The sequence below is a fragment of the Rhopilema esculentum genome, chromosome 16 (assembly GCF_057945365.1).
Source record: "Rhopilema esculentum isolate cy_ngs chromosome 16, ASM5794536v1, whole genome shotgun sequence".
Lineage (NCBI taxonomy): Eukaryota > Metazoa > Cnidaria > Scyphozoa > Rhizostomeae > Rhizostomatidae > Rhopilema > Rhopilema esculentum.
Window position 1 is genome coordinate 7542094 of NC_142830.1, and position 16862 is coordinate 7558955.

A 16862-nucleotide genomic window follows, 5' to 3' on the forward strand; every position below is an offset into this window, starting at 1 on the left:
GTAATATTGATTTTTGGGGAGAAATTTTCCAGTGTTGAAAGTTTTGTCAAGCCTATAGCCTTACTGTTTTGACGAAAAATCAGCTGTGAAGAAAGTAAGAATTGTAAAAAAAGCAAATTAGTAGCCTGAAAAATGAAAAAGAACAAAAACACTTAATAATCAATAGAACGCTAATAATTAGTGGTAAAATGAAGGAGAATTTGAAAAATTTGAAATAGTTGCAGGGTCCTGTTTGTCAACAAAAAATATCCTAGCGTTGAAATCGTGGTTCTAGAAATTTCCAGTTCTCAATACGTTCCAAAACAAGAATAGAGGGTTCTGAAACTATGATGTCCCTGGATGGGTGGGGGTTGCTTTATTCCAGACTGGGGGTAGCATTATTCCTGGAATGCTTCGCCCTTTAAACGGCACTATTCAGGCATAGAAAATCTGTTCTTTAAAGACAGCACTGCCTTTTCATAAATAGTAAAAGAGGCGCATATACACATAAGGTCGACCCAATTTTTGAATTTTTTCTTACCAAATGCCTGAATATGTAAAAGTTGTTTCAACGAGAGTCTTGCTAAAACAAACAAACGAACCATCGTCGTGAGTAGAGATAAAGCAGCTGTCGAACGACATCAAGAGAATGAAACTGACTCCCAGCCATAATTTATATTAAGTTACATAACCTGCGCAAAATATGAACTCTGTAGCTACCTACAAACGCTGTACATGCGTGTCTCCATGCAAGTAAACGAGGAGTGAAATGGCTAATTTACTAAAAACAAATAAAATAAAGAAACTGAACAGCTTTTACTTTAGATTTCCCTTTATTTTTATAAGTAATTGATCAACGAAAATGACTAATAAACCTACAATACGAGAAGGGAACAGATCAATTTAATATCTCCCCGCTACTATTCTCTTTAACCTTTACTTCCAAAATCTTCAAATAACTATACATGATTACAAACAGTCGTGAACTTAAGGACGGATGGACGCTCTCGAATTTGTATCCTTGCCAGAAATTGAGCAAAAATGATGTATAAAATGTTGCAGGCAAAGGCCTTGGTCAAGAAATAACTCCCATGGAGGTTTCCTAAATAACCTATTTGAGAAGGAAAACATAGAACTTATGGCCCATATTTTTACGTTCACAACGCTTCTACGAAATTAACAATACACCCCTGGAGCACATAATACACAAGGAGATAATACACGTGGCCTAAACTCATCAAATAGAGAGGGGAATTACATCTGTAGTGAGTTTAGATTCGTGATAGAAAAACCACAAGTTGCTTGTTGCGTCGGATGCAACACTGCGACTAATGCAACATAACTAAAAAAACTTGAGGCATTGTTGAAGTTCAATTTGGAACAAAATTGAGACATTTTTTGTCTTCTAGGGAAGATACGTATAGAATATAAAGAAGAAGGGTTTTTGAAAGCCACCAGCTCAAGAAAGGTCTTCGTCATTATCATTTTTACACAAGGCTGCCCCCTCTCTCAGCCCCCCCTTACCAGGATAAGAGAAAAATGGGATTGATCAAAACTGATGTGGTTTACTTGACATTGAAATTGAGAATTGTGAGAAAACAATGGACTTTTTGATGATAAATCTGTAGTTCTAGCTTGGTTTGCAATATGATGGATGAATCCACAAGAAAGAGTATTATTCTACCGGTTTGTAGAAAAATTGACTATTGGATCTAGGCCAGCCCGTTTAATTTCAACGAGAGAATCAGTTTGCCATGTGTTTAATCTGCGACACACGTGCTTATCAAATGTAACATACAATTACACGTATCTTCAGACAACTATGCAAAATGCCATGCAACTACAACCACTAAATGGCGGAATTACGAACGCCTAGACGTGCTAGAATAATAGAGTGCTGGATACAAAACACATATTTTCGCATTTAGAGTTAACAAATACTTGTTGGGCATAAAGATGGTTGTTCAAAATTTTCTAGGTGATTGAAGTAAATTATCATCTCAAAACGGGTAATTTAACTAAATGGGCCTAGAAAACATCTAGAAAAAGGACGGCGGAACTCCGTATTTAACCCCATGACTTCCAACAACCTTGAGTTGGCAATTGTTGAAAATCGGTGGTAATTAACTATTCTAGCTTGATTGCTTGCTAGACTGAGATCTTTTGATGTAGAGGTTTAACAGCTTCAACTGGAAAGAAAAATGTCTGCGTCAGTTTAAAACCCGAGGAGAAGTGGAAGCAGGACTGTACGGACAGGCGTTCGGCTGAGAGACAATGTGGATCAGCGACCTAGTCATTACAATACAAGTGACAAGACAACCTAGCATGCTTGCTACTACAGACAAAATTGCCTGGGAAAAAGTCAAAGAAGCTAATGATACTTCAGTTGAAGTAAATGGAGGTCCCGAGTTTTCTCTGTGCGCATTTTCAACTTTTTCGTTAGTTGGTAAATCGCTAGTCCCAACCGTTTCAATTCATGGGAAGCTCAGTAATAAGATAAATTGGACCGAAAGAATCATTTATGGTTAAGGATAATGCATGAGGTTATTGTAAATTGCACAAATTTCATTTGTTAAGTAATAAACCAATATCACTTGCATAAAACCATACCTTTGATCCGTTGAGCTCTTGGAGATATTGAAAAAGGACATTTTCTCCCACCAAATTATGAATCGCAACAAGACAAAACACACTTGCTTTCCTGACAGTACTTTCAGAATGATCATAACCCTACACAAAAAAATGATTCTTTTCAACAAAAAAGTAACTCCAACCCAATTTACCAAATCCACTACAACACTAAGATCCTCTTCAAAATGATTGGTCATACAAACTGTGATTTCAGGCCAGTGGCTGTTTAGGTCTAAGACAAACACCAAACTAAAGCAACATCAGATTGCGCTGATTCTCTGTTGATTACTGAAAAATCTAGCCTTGAACCTTACATTGTCTCTGAAGTATCTTAGCTGAAATGCAAACAACCGAAGTGTCAACTGATGACCTAAGGAGAGTAATGTGAACTGAGCAAAATGTCAAGTCAACAAAATGTTAAGTCAACCATTGCTGTCAAATGTGGCTGCCGAGAATCTAAGTATTTTGCGACAACAGAAAACATATATACTGTTTAAAATATCTACATAACAAATTTGTGTTATTATTTCACTTGAGTACAGAACTGTCATCATAAATCCTGTCCTTTCTTTTTGTGTAGAAAAGACCTACATCAGCAATCCAGGGAGAAATATGCAAGAATATACCTAAACAATTTTCAAGTTTCAAATCTTTGTTTTCATTCAAAACAGCTTTGGCATTTCCAACCAATATGAAATAAAATTAATTTAACATGATATGAGCGTCACTTTGTATAGGACTAAGCTTACCTTCAGTAAAGCGGAAGTCACATTTGGCAAATGGGGTGCAATTGAGGATGGTTGAGAATGATCGACAACCTAGGAGACATCAAGTTACCATATAAATACCGAATGACTAAATAGGTAATAGAATAACGTGAAGTAAGGTTTTTTTAAAACTTAATGAGTAAAACGCAAGAAACAATTGAAACGAACAATTTCATGTACTTACATTGTTTATCATTTTGATGGCTGGAAGAATTGATGGAAAGTCGGCTGATTCAATAATCGGGCATAGTATTGCAAAAAGGTCTTTGCCTGCCTGGTTCTGTGCAATCAAATTACAGCATTCTTCAGCAGTGTTAGAAACCTGCAAAAAATGAAGCGTTTAGAGAAAGCCCAAGCCAGATAGAAAAGCAAGTTTAAATTAACGGGACATTACCCTAAAAAACGCAGAATTTCATTGACAATCCCTCAGCACCACTGATCACCGCCTCACCGTTAGCCAATTGATTCCTAACATACAGTAAGCACATTGGCTAAAACTTTTATGGATCAGTTGTACAGTAACTGACATTTTCAAGTACTTTGAGGCTGTAGGCTTGCCAACAAGAACCACTTAAAACAAGAAGCAGGTTGTTCACTCAATTATACGTGTGTTAACATTATTAATTTGCAATCATTGCCCACCTCTTTTACGGAATCAGCCTGGGTCTCGACCAGTTTGGTTACAACAAGTTTCACATCATCTTTGTACGCTTCTGGCATTGAGCGAATTACTTCACGCAATGCACGTGCAGCCAGACAGCGAATAGCACCCTGTTGGCAAAAATATTTCTTTAATAAGATGCGAAAATAGCAAACTGGAAAATAATACAAAAACCAATTAGCGGAAAGAGGCGTAGATACATCAAAACTTTATATTACCTCGGAATGTTTTAACGTCTCTGTTACAATGGGAAGAAGACCTTTTATTTCATGGACGTATTCCCTGTTGCCATTTCTTGCCAGTTTTATCAGCTCAATCAAGGCGCTCTTGACATCTTCTGATCCACTATCATTACGCGAGGCAGACAAAACTGCTGTTATTTGATTGATGATGTCTATGTTGGCAGGCGCTGCAGCTAGAAACAAGAAAATCCTTCATAAAGCACAGGAGCCATACAAACACGTACGTAGCTTACAAAGAATCAAAAGATTATTTTCAATGCTTTTAAGTCTACAATTTCACATTGAAAAGTAAACATCGTGCAAAAGAACAGGTCTAGATCGTTTTTTGTATATATGTCAAATGTGTATGTAGCCTTTATCGACACAGGTGCTTCTAATTGGTAACAAAAGACTGTAAAACTTCATTGTAGCATCGATAAAATCTAATAAATTATGCAAGGAGGTTTAATACCGAGCCAAGGCTTACGTTCAGCAGCAGTATCGGGCTCTTCTGCACCGTCGGCAACACGTACCATCTCAGGTGAGAGGAGAGCTTTACCACCATCTCCCGCAACAATCTGAATAAAATTTTAAAAACATAATATTATATATAGCCTTTTTTTAAATTAGATCTGACCGAAGGTTAGAGAGAGATCAAAAGATTAAGGTTCTATTGCATAAGTCTGTAGAACCAATGAGGTTGGTAGGAAACGGGTGTTCCTTAATAACCCCCACTTAATGGCAATTATCGAGGTAATGTCTTGCTATTTTTTAACAGACAGTTTCCGATAAGGATGATAGCCACAATAACAAAGTCATGAATGTGATAATTTTAAGAAACAATGCAAGTCAACAAATTGAAAGTTTTAAACAAAGCTGAGCATGTATAGGATTTAACACAACGTTCGAATAGGATATTAACGGTACCTTGTCTTGATAATGCTTGGGGTCATATTGCTGAGTGGCTGTTGTTGAGTGAAGCAAGAAAGGAGAGTCGTCCCCTGGAGACTGAGATCCTGAGGAAATCGGGTAGCCTTTCCCATACTTTTTGTCAGAGATAGGAGTACTATAGACGTTTCCTTTCGTCTGATAAACATCGGGAGTTCCTTCCTGATCACCATCACTGAAATTCAGTCTCGATCTGACAGATTCACCAGCCTCGGCACCATCTCGGACGTCAGGTCTACCACTTGCGCTCCTATGCAGAGGAGCACTGTATGCAGCTGGCAAGTAACCACTATCTGAATCTACGGTATCATAACCAGCCGGGTGATGTTTATTTGGTGATATGCTTCTGTATCCTAGTATGTTTTGCCCCTTTTTCTGTGGGCTGGAGTATCTTGAAGAATAATCTTCGTATTCGACGTCATAATCTGGAGCCGGCCTCGGAGTTGATGCCATTCGGTTTGCCATTGGCTGAAGAGTCAAAACAAATATTTGTAAGAAGGAAGAATCGCAAGATATGCTGTCCTCCGGATTCTGTGCATCTTGCAATTAGTAATAATACGAAGGTAATAGTCAGGAACAAAGCAACAAGACGACGAGAATCTAATGTAGTGAAATTGAATTTTGAATTCAATTAACTTTAATAAATACTAATATTTCGCCCCGGCATAAAGGGCTTCATAAGAGTAAATAAGATGTTGATTTACTATCGGGGAACGTTTATAAATAGTCTAGACTGAAAAAAACCAAAGCTTTTAGAAGGACTTACCCTTAAATGACTGTGAAGAAGCTTCGTAGCGCCATCCTGGAATACAGTTAACATAAACTTATTAGAGAACCAGTTCAAAAATAGCAAGAGGCTTATTTCGATGACTGTTTAAATTTTCTGAATAAATCAAGGTTTTCTGAATATTTTGGTGACAAAGCTTTCAATATTTGCTCTTGAAGTTTAAAGAAAGAAATTTTAATTTGAAAATGCTCTTGGTGAATGGCACTTCCAGTCAAATTTAGTGGCTTGCAGATGAAGCAAAAGTCCTAATGCAAAATTACTCAGATGCAGATGCAGCAAGAGCCTAGGATTGACTAAACCAAAATCATTTGGCGGTTTTTCAGGAGCTTGCAGCGGGGCACTAGAATAACAATGAAGAATAAGTTGCTGGTGTGTAACCATCAGTTCACACTAGTTTCTACTGGTGTTGTTAGGATCGACATAAGCCAGGGACAGGTTCGGTGGTCTAATCTGGTCAGTTTTTTACATGCAATCTTTAAGCTGACAGTGTTCTCTAAAGGTGATTGCTGACCCAATAAAAGAGTATCGGTAAACTACCTAGCAGAAAAAACAATGTTGACTTTAATCAACAAACCTGGAAAGAATTTGGCAGCACAGCAAGCATGGTGCTAAACACAGGCGTGTTGAGTTCAAACAATGCCACGATGACGGATCCTGCCTCCTGAAATAAAGATTTAAATCGTAAAATTATGCTCAAATACAAAGACTTTATCACAACAAGCTTTTCAAAATGCACAATTGGCCTTGTCTTACACAACCATTTGTAAGCAACAGAAGATGAATACATGCAGTTGCAACCAATTCACACGTTGCGAACTAGCATAGGCTTTTCGTTGCAACCGTGTGGTGGCTAAATATACTTCCGGCCACTATATAATCTGCAAAGTAGCCCCAGATGCCCATCATCTCTCAGAAAATACCGAATTGATCTCACGAATATCAAGAAAGTACTTAATTCAGACAGAAATAATACCTGAGTTTTATGCGAAAACGCTTTTGTTTCATTATCAGATACACATGCCAAGAAAAACCACCATAAACAAACGTGATAATAAAAAACTGATGTCAGATTAAGTGTTGGAAAAAATCTACATACTTTTCGAACTTCAGCACTTTTTGGCTCTGACGTCCAAGTGATGATTCTTGATACAGCTAAACGCGTTGCTAAAGAAAGAACAGTAACGCATAAGTTACCAGCACAAATGCATTTTAAAATATATAACATTTAAAATACCTTACAATAAACACTCGCCTTGGTGCTGGACTTTTTTGCTGCGGCCATTTCATACAAGATGTCAAAGGAAATAGTGACAGGAAAGATTGCTTAAATACTACAACAACAACAAACAAAGCCAAGATTACTTTCGGCAGTTTAAAATCAGTTACTTAGAAATCCTATGAAAATTTAGCTGTCAATAGACAATTGAATCGCTTCACGTTGATATAGAAACATTGAAATGGGTTTAACTGATTCACGCACCCGCATTATTTGAGAAGTCACTAGAATCCATAAGTTTGATTAAACCTTGCAAATAATGCAGAATGGCAACCTTCATCTGAAAAAAAAGAGGTCGAGAATTAGAGACAGATGACCTTAACAGAGCCATTTAGTGAGAACGTCACAAAATTTTAGTTTTTGAACTTTTGAGTTCGGACCACATAGCTAGAAAGAGCTTCGTGAAAAATCTCCAAATATTACGTTAAATGTGTTACAAATTGGCTGAGTTATGGCTAAATGACCACAGACTCTTGAAACAGAGGACTTTAATTGCTGGGCTTATTTTCTGATACTGTTCGTCATCACTTAATCATGAGTCAGGTTTTGCCTAATAATAAATGATTAATACCTGAGATAAGAGGTCAACATAATTGTCTGGTAAACAGTGATTACTTCAAAATCTCTCCACTGAATTTGCCAAGTGTCAATTATGACTAATAAACGAATATTATTTAGTGAAAGGCCCTTTGGGTTGAAAATACAATAATCTCTAAGCTGGGAAACATTTACTTTCAGTCTCACAGAAAGATGACCACCTTTAGATCATAATTCATTTAAAAATCCCACCTTCAGAGTTGGAGTTTGGGTGCTGTCTGTGATGTACTTGGTGAGGATCTGGAACTGTTGATCGTAAGGAAATGAGTCTCTGAAAATGAATAAGCGTGAATGTCAATAAAAGCCATCACTACAATTTCCAGGAAAAACCTTTCCTTGTTTAGCTACCTTTTTACATTTAGCGCATTATCTCTTATGACCAAGTACGAATCAAGGTCGAGTGTTGACTTAGTTTGGAAACACTTAATTATGTAATGTAACTATTCAATGAAATTATGGCTGATTAGTGCCATGGTAACATTGATGGTAAAGACGCCAAGAACTGAATCAAATCGATATCAATGCTAAATTAATTATTGACTTACCGGACAATGTCAAGAACTCTCGCCACTTTGGAATGTAATGATGGTAAGATATCTGATCCTATTTTGTGTAACAAGCGAGTCAACAAGACGAAGAGCCAGTCGTTTAGATGAACTCGACACTGGATTATGAACTCACTCAGCACATCGAGAAAGACACGATACACCTGTAGTGTGAAAGATAATTTTATGGCGCATTGCATAGCAAAGTAAGCAGAAGGTATGGTGCAAGCAGGGTCATAACTCCTACTGTTCGTGCCCTTCTAATTATCACGAGCAATCCTTACTTTTCCTATTGTTCTTGAAAAAGGTGGTCTTTCAATACTTCTATCCCTTCAACGGAACTGGGTGCAAGGTGAACAGTTTTCACCCTTGATGTCTTGCAGAAATTCCATTATCAGGCACAGAATTGAGAATATTTGAGTTTATAGAAAAAAATACACAGTAGCAACTCCGTTTGCTTAACCTTATATAATTAAGAAATACAACTCCGTGCTGGTTTCATAGAACTGACTGGGAAGTATATTTAGTCAGCAAAGATGGCATATGAAAAGCTTAGATTTTGGGTTTTTACAAAAGAAAACGGCATTGACCACCCAGAATTTCTTTATTAATGAAACAGAAATGATGGTACATAAAAACAAGGCCAGGTTTACAGAAATGAATTTACATTTGAACTGTCATTTGGAGAACAACCTGAAAATTCTTTATTGTTCTGAATGAAAGAAATTTGAAAGAAAAAAATGAGTGATGAGGTCAAAACGCTCTTACCTTTATGTGTGGGTCTGAGAAAAACTTATTGCAAACATCCCGCAGTCGAAGAGTCTCATCCAAACTGTTGGAATAATTCATTTCTTGTTTAATAATAAATGAGATGAATTTTGGAAATAAAAGTTTTCACGCTCGACATTGAATCTAGTACACAAACGAGAAGATCTTTCATAGTTAAAATCTTTAGCTTTAATCCGGGAAGGGAGTTGATTTGAATTTTGTGACGCAAGATCTACGAATTTCAAAAGAGACTTGAAACTCAACTGAACGACTCAAACTCAACGTACTTTAGTTTTTTCGATCCTTGCAAATACGCTTGCAGTGACGTCATCCCATCTTTGTTCTCAATCCAGCTTTGACTGCTGAGTAATTTAATGATTTCGTTGATATCCTACAAACAATGCATCAGATACATGAGAAACTTAACAATGGGGCAAAAGGTGACTGACTGAAGATATTTTAACTCATTGGGGACCTTTTTATTCATTTTAATACAAGGGAGGGTACCAAGGTATAAAACTAGGACCCGAAATCAAAAGCCAATGAGTACTTCTTACAAAAAACACGGTTTACAAAAAACACGTTAGAAGTCGAATGCTTTGTTGATACAATCTGAGAAAGGGTCTTTACCTGAGTAGCTGGAGCTTGCTTGCTTCCCGTTGCATTTCCTGACCTGTCCGAGGTTAAGCTCGAAGTCTCACTGTCATCGTCGCTTGAATGCTGCTCTTGTGACGTTGCCGAGTCGTACCTTCGTCTTCCTGGACTTCGCTCCTTTGTAGACAAGTTATTTTGTTAAAATATTTGTTACCTAGGCACTGAGGCATCAGTTTTTTAAAACTAAGAAGCATCCCTACCATTCAATTACTTGGTAGTTTCATTGTAACATCATAAAGAATAGGAAAATCAGGGGAAAACAGTGATTTGAGAGTGGGGTTAAGGTGGCCATTCCTAAGTTTCTTGCAAGAACTGGGTGTATATGTGAAATTATAAATACTTGTTACCGAACGTTATCAATCTCACTTAGATTAAATGCAAAATGACTTACATAAGCGTCCCAAAGATCCCCTTCAGTCACCCTTCCACCTAAAAAGGTAACAGAATTAAGGAAATACTCCAATATGTCAGAAGAAATAACTGATTTGACAATAAAAACTTAACGCTGCATATCATTCTAAAGCCCATTTGGAAGTCACAAAAAATTTAATCAGAAATGGGATGAAATTTTGATCTCGTGTCGACGATTTTATGACAAAACATTACCAGATAGCTTTTATTACCAGGGAAGCCTTGGCACAGAAGATATGTTTTGCAACAAAACGGCTCAAAGCAAAAGGGCCAGGATATTTTTCTTTCAGGAAAAAAGGTTAGTCGACTCTAAATGTTTATAGCGACCCTAAATGTTATAACCCCAAAGATATGGTTCGGAGCAACAATTAAAGGAATAAAGTGCTTTCTTGGAATGGTTTGTTTACAGTAGATATCGTTTGTCAATCTCAACGAGAAAGCAAGGCCACGACAAATTTTTTGATCAACTGTTCGCCTACGTTAACATCAAGATCACTCTACAGACAAATTGCTGCGATAGACACGGTTCACTTGTAAGAAAAAAATGCCAGTCCCAAAACATGAAGCGAAACAGCTGTCAGTCAAATGATAAGAAAAAGTTTCTTCATAAATAATTAACAAAGATTCACGTGTCAAAATGATTTTAAGAAAATTAATCCTCGTTCATCAGAGAATTTTGAAACCGTCCGAGTTACTGCAAAAACATTGTGCTAATGCTAATGAAGTTTTAGATTTAAGCAAGATTCACCTGGCATAAATCGACTTTGCCTAGTCGCAACAACATCTAAAGCAAAATGTTGATATAATAGTGCGAACAAATTTTGGTTATTGTTGAAATCTTGAGTTACCGGATGGTGAATGTAAATAATCGAATTTGGTTTAAAGCATAAACTACTTTTGCATAAAACAATGCGGCTTTGAAGTATCTGAGGTAATTATTAAACAAATTTTCTACGCCCAGAACCATACATCTCAGTTTTAAATTTGTTTTTTTATCTGCAACACATCTGTTCTGGATGTCTGAATTTGTTGGTAAACTGAATTTTACCTGAGACTCCGTTGTATCTCCCTTTCATATCGCCAACATAAACAGCGTTGCCAGTTCCCCTTCCGGAACGAACCGGGCTTGAATCGCGACTTCCAGCTCTCGAATTGGACCGGGATGCTGATTGAGACGTAGAGCTTTTTCTGAACAGATATGAAAAATTCAATTTTCGTTAGGAAGAAATCTAAAATGGACTAAAATAGCCGAACATTTAAGTTTTTGAGTAACAAAGGGGGTGGGGGTAGGGGGGTCGCGCTGAAAAAACATTGAAATATGGGTACGTAAATTTGTCCGTGAATTCGATTCCGATCATATATTTTGCAATCAGATATAAATTGGCATATAAAGACCAAGCTACATTACTGAGGAATCGTATCTATGAAGGTCACTTCTAGGCAATTTGAAAAGTTTGAGGATATAAGTAGAACTTGTCATTCTCAGTTCATCATCTAAAAAGAATAGTGAGGGCAAGTTTTTTACTGGGAAAAATGAGTTTTGTTTATAATTTGAAATTCCAGTGTCACAATTATGCTTCAAAGACGATATGATGCTATGGCTCTATGTTTACATAAGATTTAATAACTAACAAACCCAGACATTCTAAGTCATCACCTTGGAGTAGGAATTCTAGTCTTCATAGGACTGATGCGCCTCATGTAATCTTCTGATCTTTCTCTTGAAAAAGATGGCATTCTTCGCGCTGGCGAGGCTGACCGGCTTGAGGCTGCAAAATATAATTGGAATTTATCGTACATCTTGACTTGTTTTACTTGACGATTGGTTCACCATTAGTACTACAACAGGTCTTGAACCCATACACCAACAGATGTTTTGGATTTTAGCGAAATAAATTCAATTCGATCAACTTCAAAGAACAGAAACACAAATTTGATGATCAAGTCGTTGAATCAGCGAAGAATCATTCACGAAAGTAACATTTGCAAGTCAAATTGCATGATCTGAATTCGATTTATATGTTGACGACATTATGCACCGCCCACGTAAGTCCATAGATCCACGAGAATAAAGAAACGCTATATCTGCGATGAAGCCAAATGTCAGGATGTTGATGTGCTCCCGAACGCCACCATCTTTGCAGCGACACTTGAAATCATAATTACTTGTCAATTTGCAATAATGAATTCGGTTTGCCCGTGGTTGCAAAATTCACAGACAATCCATAGCACAAGAAGCTTTTGGAAGTTCGAAAACAGGCTTGACTACTTTAAATCGAATTCATTCGAATCTCAATACGATTTTGATTTTATAGAAAGTTGAATCTCGTTATCATAAACGCATCCTCCATTCTGATGACAATTTCAAGTAGCTTGATTGGGCAGACGTGAATCCTATTGTTAACTGAAAACCACGAATGCCATCTAATTAATATATTAAACAAGCGCACTAACGCCCGCCCTCTAATGGTATCTTGACACCACAAAGAAGGCTATTTTGCCAAAATGTGCTGATAGGAAGGAGAAAATTTAAGCGAAAATGAAGCAGTTTTTCAACTTGTTATAATTAAAACATTACCGGAAGATGTTTTAGGATAGCAAGTTCTGGTTCAGAAACCTGTTTATGATCTATCAGCGATTGTTCTTTCAATAGCCAAAATTAGCAACCCTGTCTATACTGAATTTTAAGCGAGAAGCAGCTCGGCAGGACAGGTATTGATAAATCACGTAAGCAAAAGAATGAAATAAGCAATTACAAAGTCGTGAATAGTAGGGGTGACAGCAGGAGAGCCTATATGTTATTTCAACCATTGATGGTCGCTATGGAAGAGATCTGAGCAGTTTCAGACCAAAAATGGATTTTTCAAAAACATATTGCTGCGAAACTTTAAAAGACTTCAACGACTGGAGTTGCATAACTTATGGCTTTTCATATACTACTTCGAAAAAGCCAAAATAATGTAGTTGAAAACTAAAGCTATTAAGCTAAAACCCGAAAACGACAAGGATTTGTAAAAAAGCGGAACCCCATGTAGTAGACGCGTACGGAATCGAAGGCTTTTATCTGTCGAGCGGTTGCGTACATCCATTGAAATTTGAGTTTGTGCTGCCTGAAGCAACCAACAAACATTACATTCACAGACTCCCAAGTAAAAATTTTACGCAACTTCATAGAAATAAAAGAGACGCTAATTTGGTTTTAAGAAGCCGGATAACTGGGAAAAAAGACAGCCTTAAAATTTGCTCATTTGCCTGAAGGAAATGATTTCCCATTATGGAAGTCAGATTAAAAGAGTGATCCTCGTATGAATCAGAGTATCTTTAAGTGAAAGTCATCTGGGCAAACAGTATCACGAGCTTTGGTGACCAGTTTCGTTCTTCGCTGTCTTTAACTCCTCCTGTGTTGCCACTGGGTATCGATTTGCTAATGCTTGGTGAAAGATAGGGGGCGAGCGCCTTAACGCCAATCTTCACATCAATCTTTTTGTTCGCGGGCGCATTTCGACTCATCGTGCCCATGCGTATTTTTAGATCGCTTGGACGCAGATAAAAAATTTCGTTCGCTTTGGTAGTAGACTGTTTCTCTACTCAAAAAGCTGCAAGGAGCCAATGAGATCACGATGTTTCACAGCGCGATAGAACAGGAAGATTGAAAGAGATGTCGGGCTAACATCAGGGGTAAAACCAGGCCTAAATATCACAGCTTTTAGAACTGCTGTCAAGTGTACTAGCCACTTGGCCACTTCGTCTTGGTATTTAAAATATCCAATGAAATCCAAATCAGAATTGAAAACGCGACCAACTGGTCCAGGATTAGACTTTTGCATACAAATTGACAAGCAAGTGATATATTGGCAATTTCATATTAACAAGAAGACGTGATTAAGAACTTACGTTGTGAAGCAACGGGTCTTTTAGGCTGTCTTCTAGTCGAATTTCTACCATTAGTTGATCGAAGAAAGTCGTCACATGACTTCTGGCGTGGTTCCATTTTTGGGGTTCGTAGGTTCTTCCCTTCCAGTTGACTTGCTGACCTTTGCATGCCGGCAGGAGGGCGGTACCCATCTAAAAATAAAAATAACCATGTTAAATGACATATCTTTTCTGTAATCCTTCTAAAGTAAGCTTAAAATATTATATTTTTCAAAAGATGAACAAAGCAGATAAAACAACATACCACGAGAGATAGGCTGTTGGGGCGGTGGCATGATGCTGAAATGCAAACAAAAATCTTTGTCAGTATAAAAGACAAACTGGAAATCAATTAAATTCGAACATATAACTTACATTAAAATATATAACAAGAAAAACTGACAACGTGATAGAAAAACTCCTTTGCAACTGATTTTTGTCGAAATGACGACCAGAATTTGCCTATTTCGTTACTCGAAACGATTTACATCACAAAGGTATTCTTGTAATGTGTCAGATTAATATTTTCGAGTCACCGCAATGATCTTCTCCTGAAACATTAAGGAATCTTTTTCCAGGACGATAATAAATTGCTGTTTCCACGTTCAGGCTTAGTGACATCATCACGGAACTAAGGACATCTATGTCTACGCGGCATTGAGCACACCGTAACAGGCGTTTAATATCAAGCTTTGACTTTCTTTACTGATACTTACGCTCGATCCTCGGTGTCACTTGAGGAAGACGCACTAGTTGTTCGAGAACTTTTCGTCGACTTGGTTTTGTACCGTCCCATTGAAGACGATGGTCTGGTCAGCCCAGCCTGCAACAGGTTTTTGTCGCTTTGAAGCAGTTTCTGCTTTGAACTGTCGAATGTTTGCATCAAGCTGGAATAAAAATTCGCCAAAAAATATAATTTTAAACAACAATTAAAAATATTAAAAAACATCACTATAATAAGGTATAGTTCATCACAACCGTTTCTTATTTTCTATTCTCCTTCTCGTTTTCTAACAAATATTGTCATATGAAAAGATGACTCGATGCTAAATGACAGATTTAGGATCAGTAACATATTTGACCTTTATACTTGGCACTTAACCTGCCCGACACATGACCCCCTAGGCACTTTACCTTTCGGAAACACTTTCCTTATAGTTCTATTTGACAGTTTTATGAAAATGCCTTTTCTTGCTTATGTTGACTGGGAAAACTGTAAACATGCAAATTATTTAACAAATTGTTTGCCAAGGGTTCAGCTTACGCGTCCGCTTTGTCCCTGTAATGATCCGCAAAATGCCAGTACGCTCTGGAAAAGAAAATGAAATTGTAATAAATTAACTTCTCCAGCGCTTTATAGCACGATAAAATACAACAATATCATACCACAATAATCATTGCTGCAAAGAATACCATTCCTCATAGGTAGATACTCGAAATTCGATCTCCAGTCTTGATAAAAATCTATTTTACAAGGTTACTTTTGTTCTTCCAGGATGTCATGTTTTCATCACCAGCTCACACAATGTTTTTTAGATATATATTTTTAATAGACTTATGGTAAGAAATAAGGATCTCTTTTCCAAAACTTTATCATTTGATTCTTTCCGTCATTCTTATTTACTTACCAAAATTCCTATACCCAAAAGAAAACGAATTTTTTCTATCGACCTTAGGCCGCTTGAAAACGTAATTTAAACACACTAACAATCAGTAATTGAACCTTATTACATATAGGCACATACCGTCGAACGGCAGCTCTTGCTTCTGAATCAGCATCGGCGATGCCTTTCCTGATTGCTTCTTCGATGAGTGACACTTGGCTGGAAAAGGTTATCAAAGTCCTCGTTTTAAAAGTCAAATATCAGATGCTTCCAAAGATAAAAATTAATAAGAGACGGATGCCCCTGTTAATTCCAAATTTCATTTCTGTGGCATTACATTTCCTAACTTGTAGCAACAAATATAAAACACATCAAGACTCCAAGGTAAGTAGCATCCCTATCTAGCTTCGGTTAAACTACCCAAAAAGCTGCCAGATATATATAATATGCAACACCAAAAGAGCATATGGGGATGCGGCAGTGATAGTGAATAACAAACCAGTTATCCTAATCATTTCAAAAAGGTTCCCTCAACAGGATCTCTACACTCTACAGTAAGATAATAAGAATATTATGTGAAATAATAATAAATGTAAAATAATCGGTTTTGGTACCCTTTAATTGAACTTGTTTCCCATGTCTCTAATAATAAGTCGATGTACTCTCCACATTTTCTGCAAAAAATAATCAGTTGATTACAAAGAAGCAGCTGAGGATGAGCATCTCAAACTAGGATTTCAAAAAATGCGTTTCAAAAAACATGAAGTATTAGTGAAATGGCAGATTATAATTACACCAAAATGAGAACGTATGCTATTCAGGAATCTCTTTTGAAATACAGAATCATACAAAAAAGACAACAAAAGACCATTGCCTTCCAAATTATTGGGGGCCGACTGCCCCCTCTCGCCCCCAGGTTTCTGCCACTGTCTATAAACACATAGTTTTGTTGGCTTACCTTCTGACTTCCTTTGATTTATTTGTTAGCAAGTTGCTTACAAAGATTGGTATCAACTTTGGGCAATGAGTGTGCTGTAAAAAATTCCATATAGAAAACTGAATAGGTGAAAAACACAACAAGGCATATGGAATAAATTGTCC

At 37.1% G+C, this 16862-nt stretch overlaps 1 protein-coding gene across 5 annotated transcripts in view; it reads right to left on the reverse strand.

Moving 5' to 3' along the window:
• Positions 1-635: 635 nt before the first annotated feature.
• Positions 636-16862, reverse strand: part of LOC135682819 (CLIP-associating protein 1-A) — a 43221-nt gene continuing 26994 nt past the window's right edge. For 4 of the 5 annotated variants that reach the window (XM_065197872.2, XM_065197875.2, XM_065197874.2 and 1 more), the window contains 27 exons: positions 16720-16793; positions 16376-16435; positions 15903-15980; positions 15422-15466; positions 14874-15044; positions 14423-14457; positions 14140-14310; positions 11903-12014; positions 11294-11433; positions 10226-10263; positions 9811-9951; positions 9468-9571; positions 9181-9244; positions 8413-8576; positions 8060-8138; positions 7475-7550; positions 7091-7158; positions 6569-6655; positions 5974-6009; positions 5187-5675; positions 4747-4837; positions 4257-4453; positions 4020-4148; positions 3562-3699; positions 3360-3428; positions 2590-2709; positions 636-2168 (listed from right to left, as the gene is read on the reverse strand). In XM_065197872.2, coding sequence (XP_065053944.1) covers positions 2112-2168; positions 2590-2709; positions 3360-3428; positions 3562-3699; positions 4020-4148; positions 4257-4453; positions 4747-4837; positions 5187-5675; positions 5974-6009; positions 6569-6655; positions 7091-7158; positions 7475-7550; positions 8060-8138; positions 8413-8576; positions 9181-9244; positions 9468-9571; positions 9811-9951; positions 10226-10263; positions 11294-11433; positions 11903-12014; positions 14140-14310; positions 14423-14457; positions 14874-15044; positions 15422-15466; positions 15903-15980; positions 16376-16435; positions 16720-16793 — 3033 coding nt within the window. In that variant the 3' untranslated portion in view covers positions 636-2111. The remainder of the gene's footprint in view (positions 2169-2589; positions 2710-3359; positions 3429-3561; positions 3700-4019; positions 4149-4256; positions 4454-4746; positions 4838-5186; positions 5676-5973; positions 6010-6568; positions 6656-7090; positions 7159-7474; positions 7551-8059; positions 8139-8412; positions 8577-9180; positions 9245-9467; positions 9572-9810; positions 9952-10225; positions 10264-11293; positions 11434-11902; positions 12015-14139; positions 14311-14422; positions 14458-14873; positions 15045-15421; positions 15467-15902; positions 15981-16375; positions 16436-16719; positions 16794-16862) is intronic. The other variant, XM_065197873.2, reaches the window with a different exon arrangement.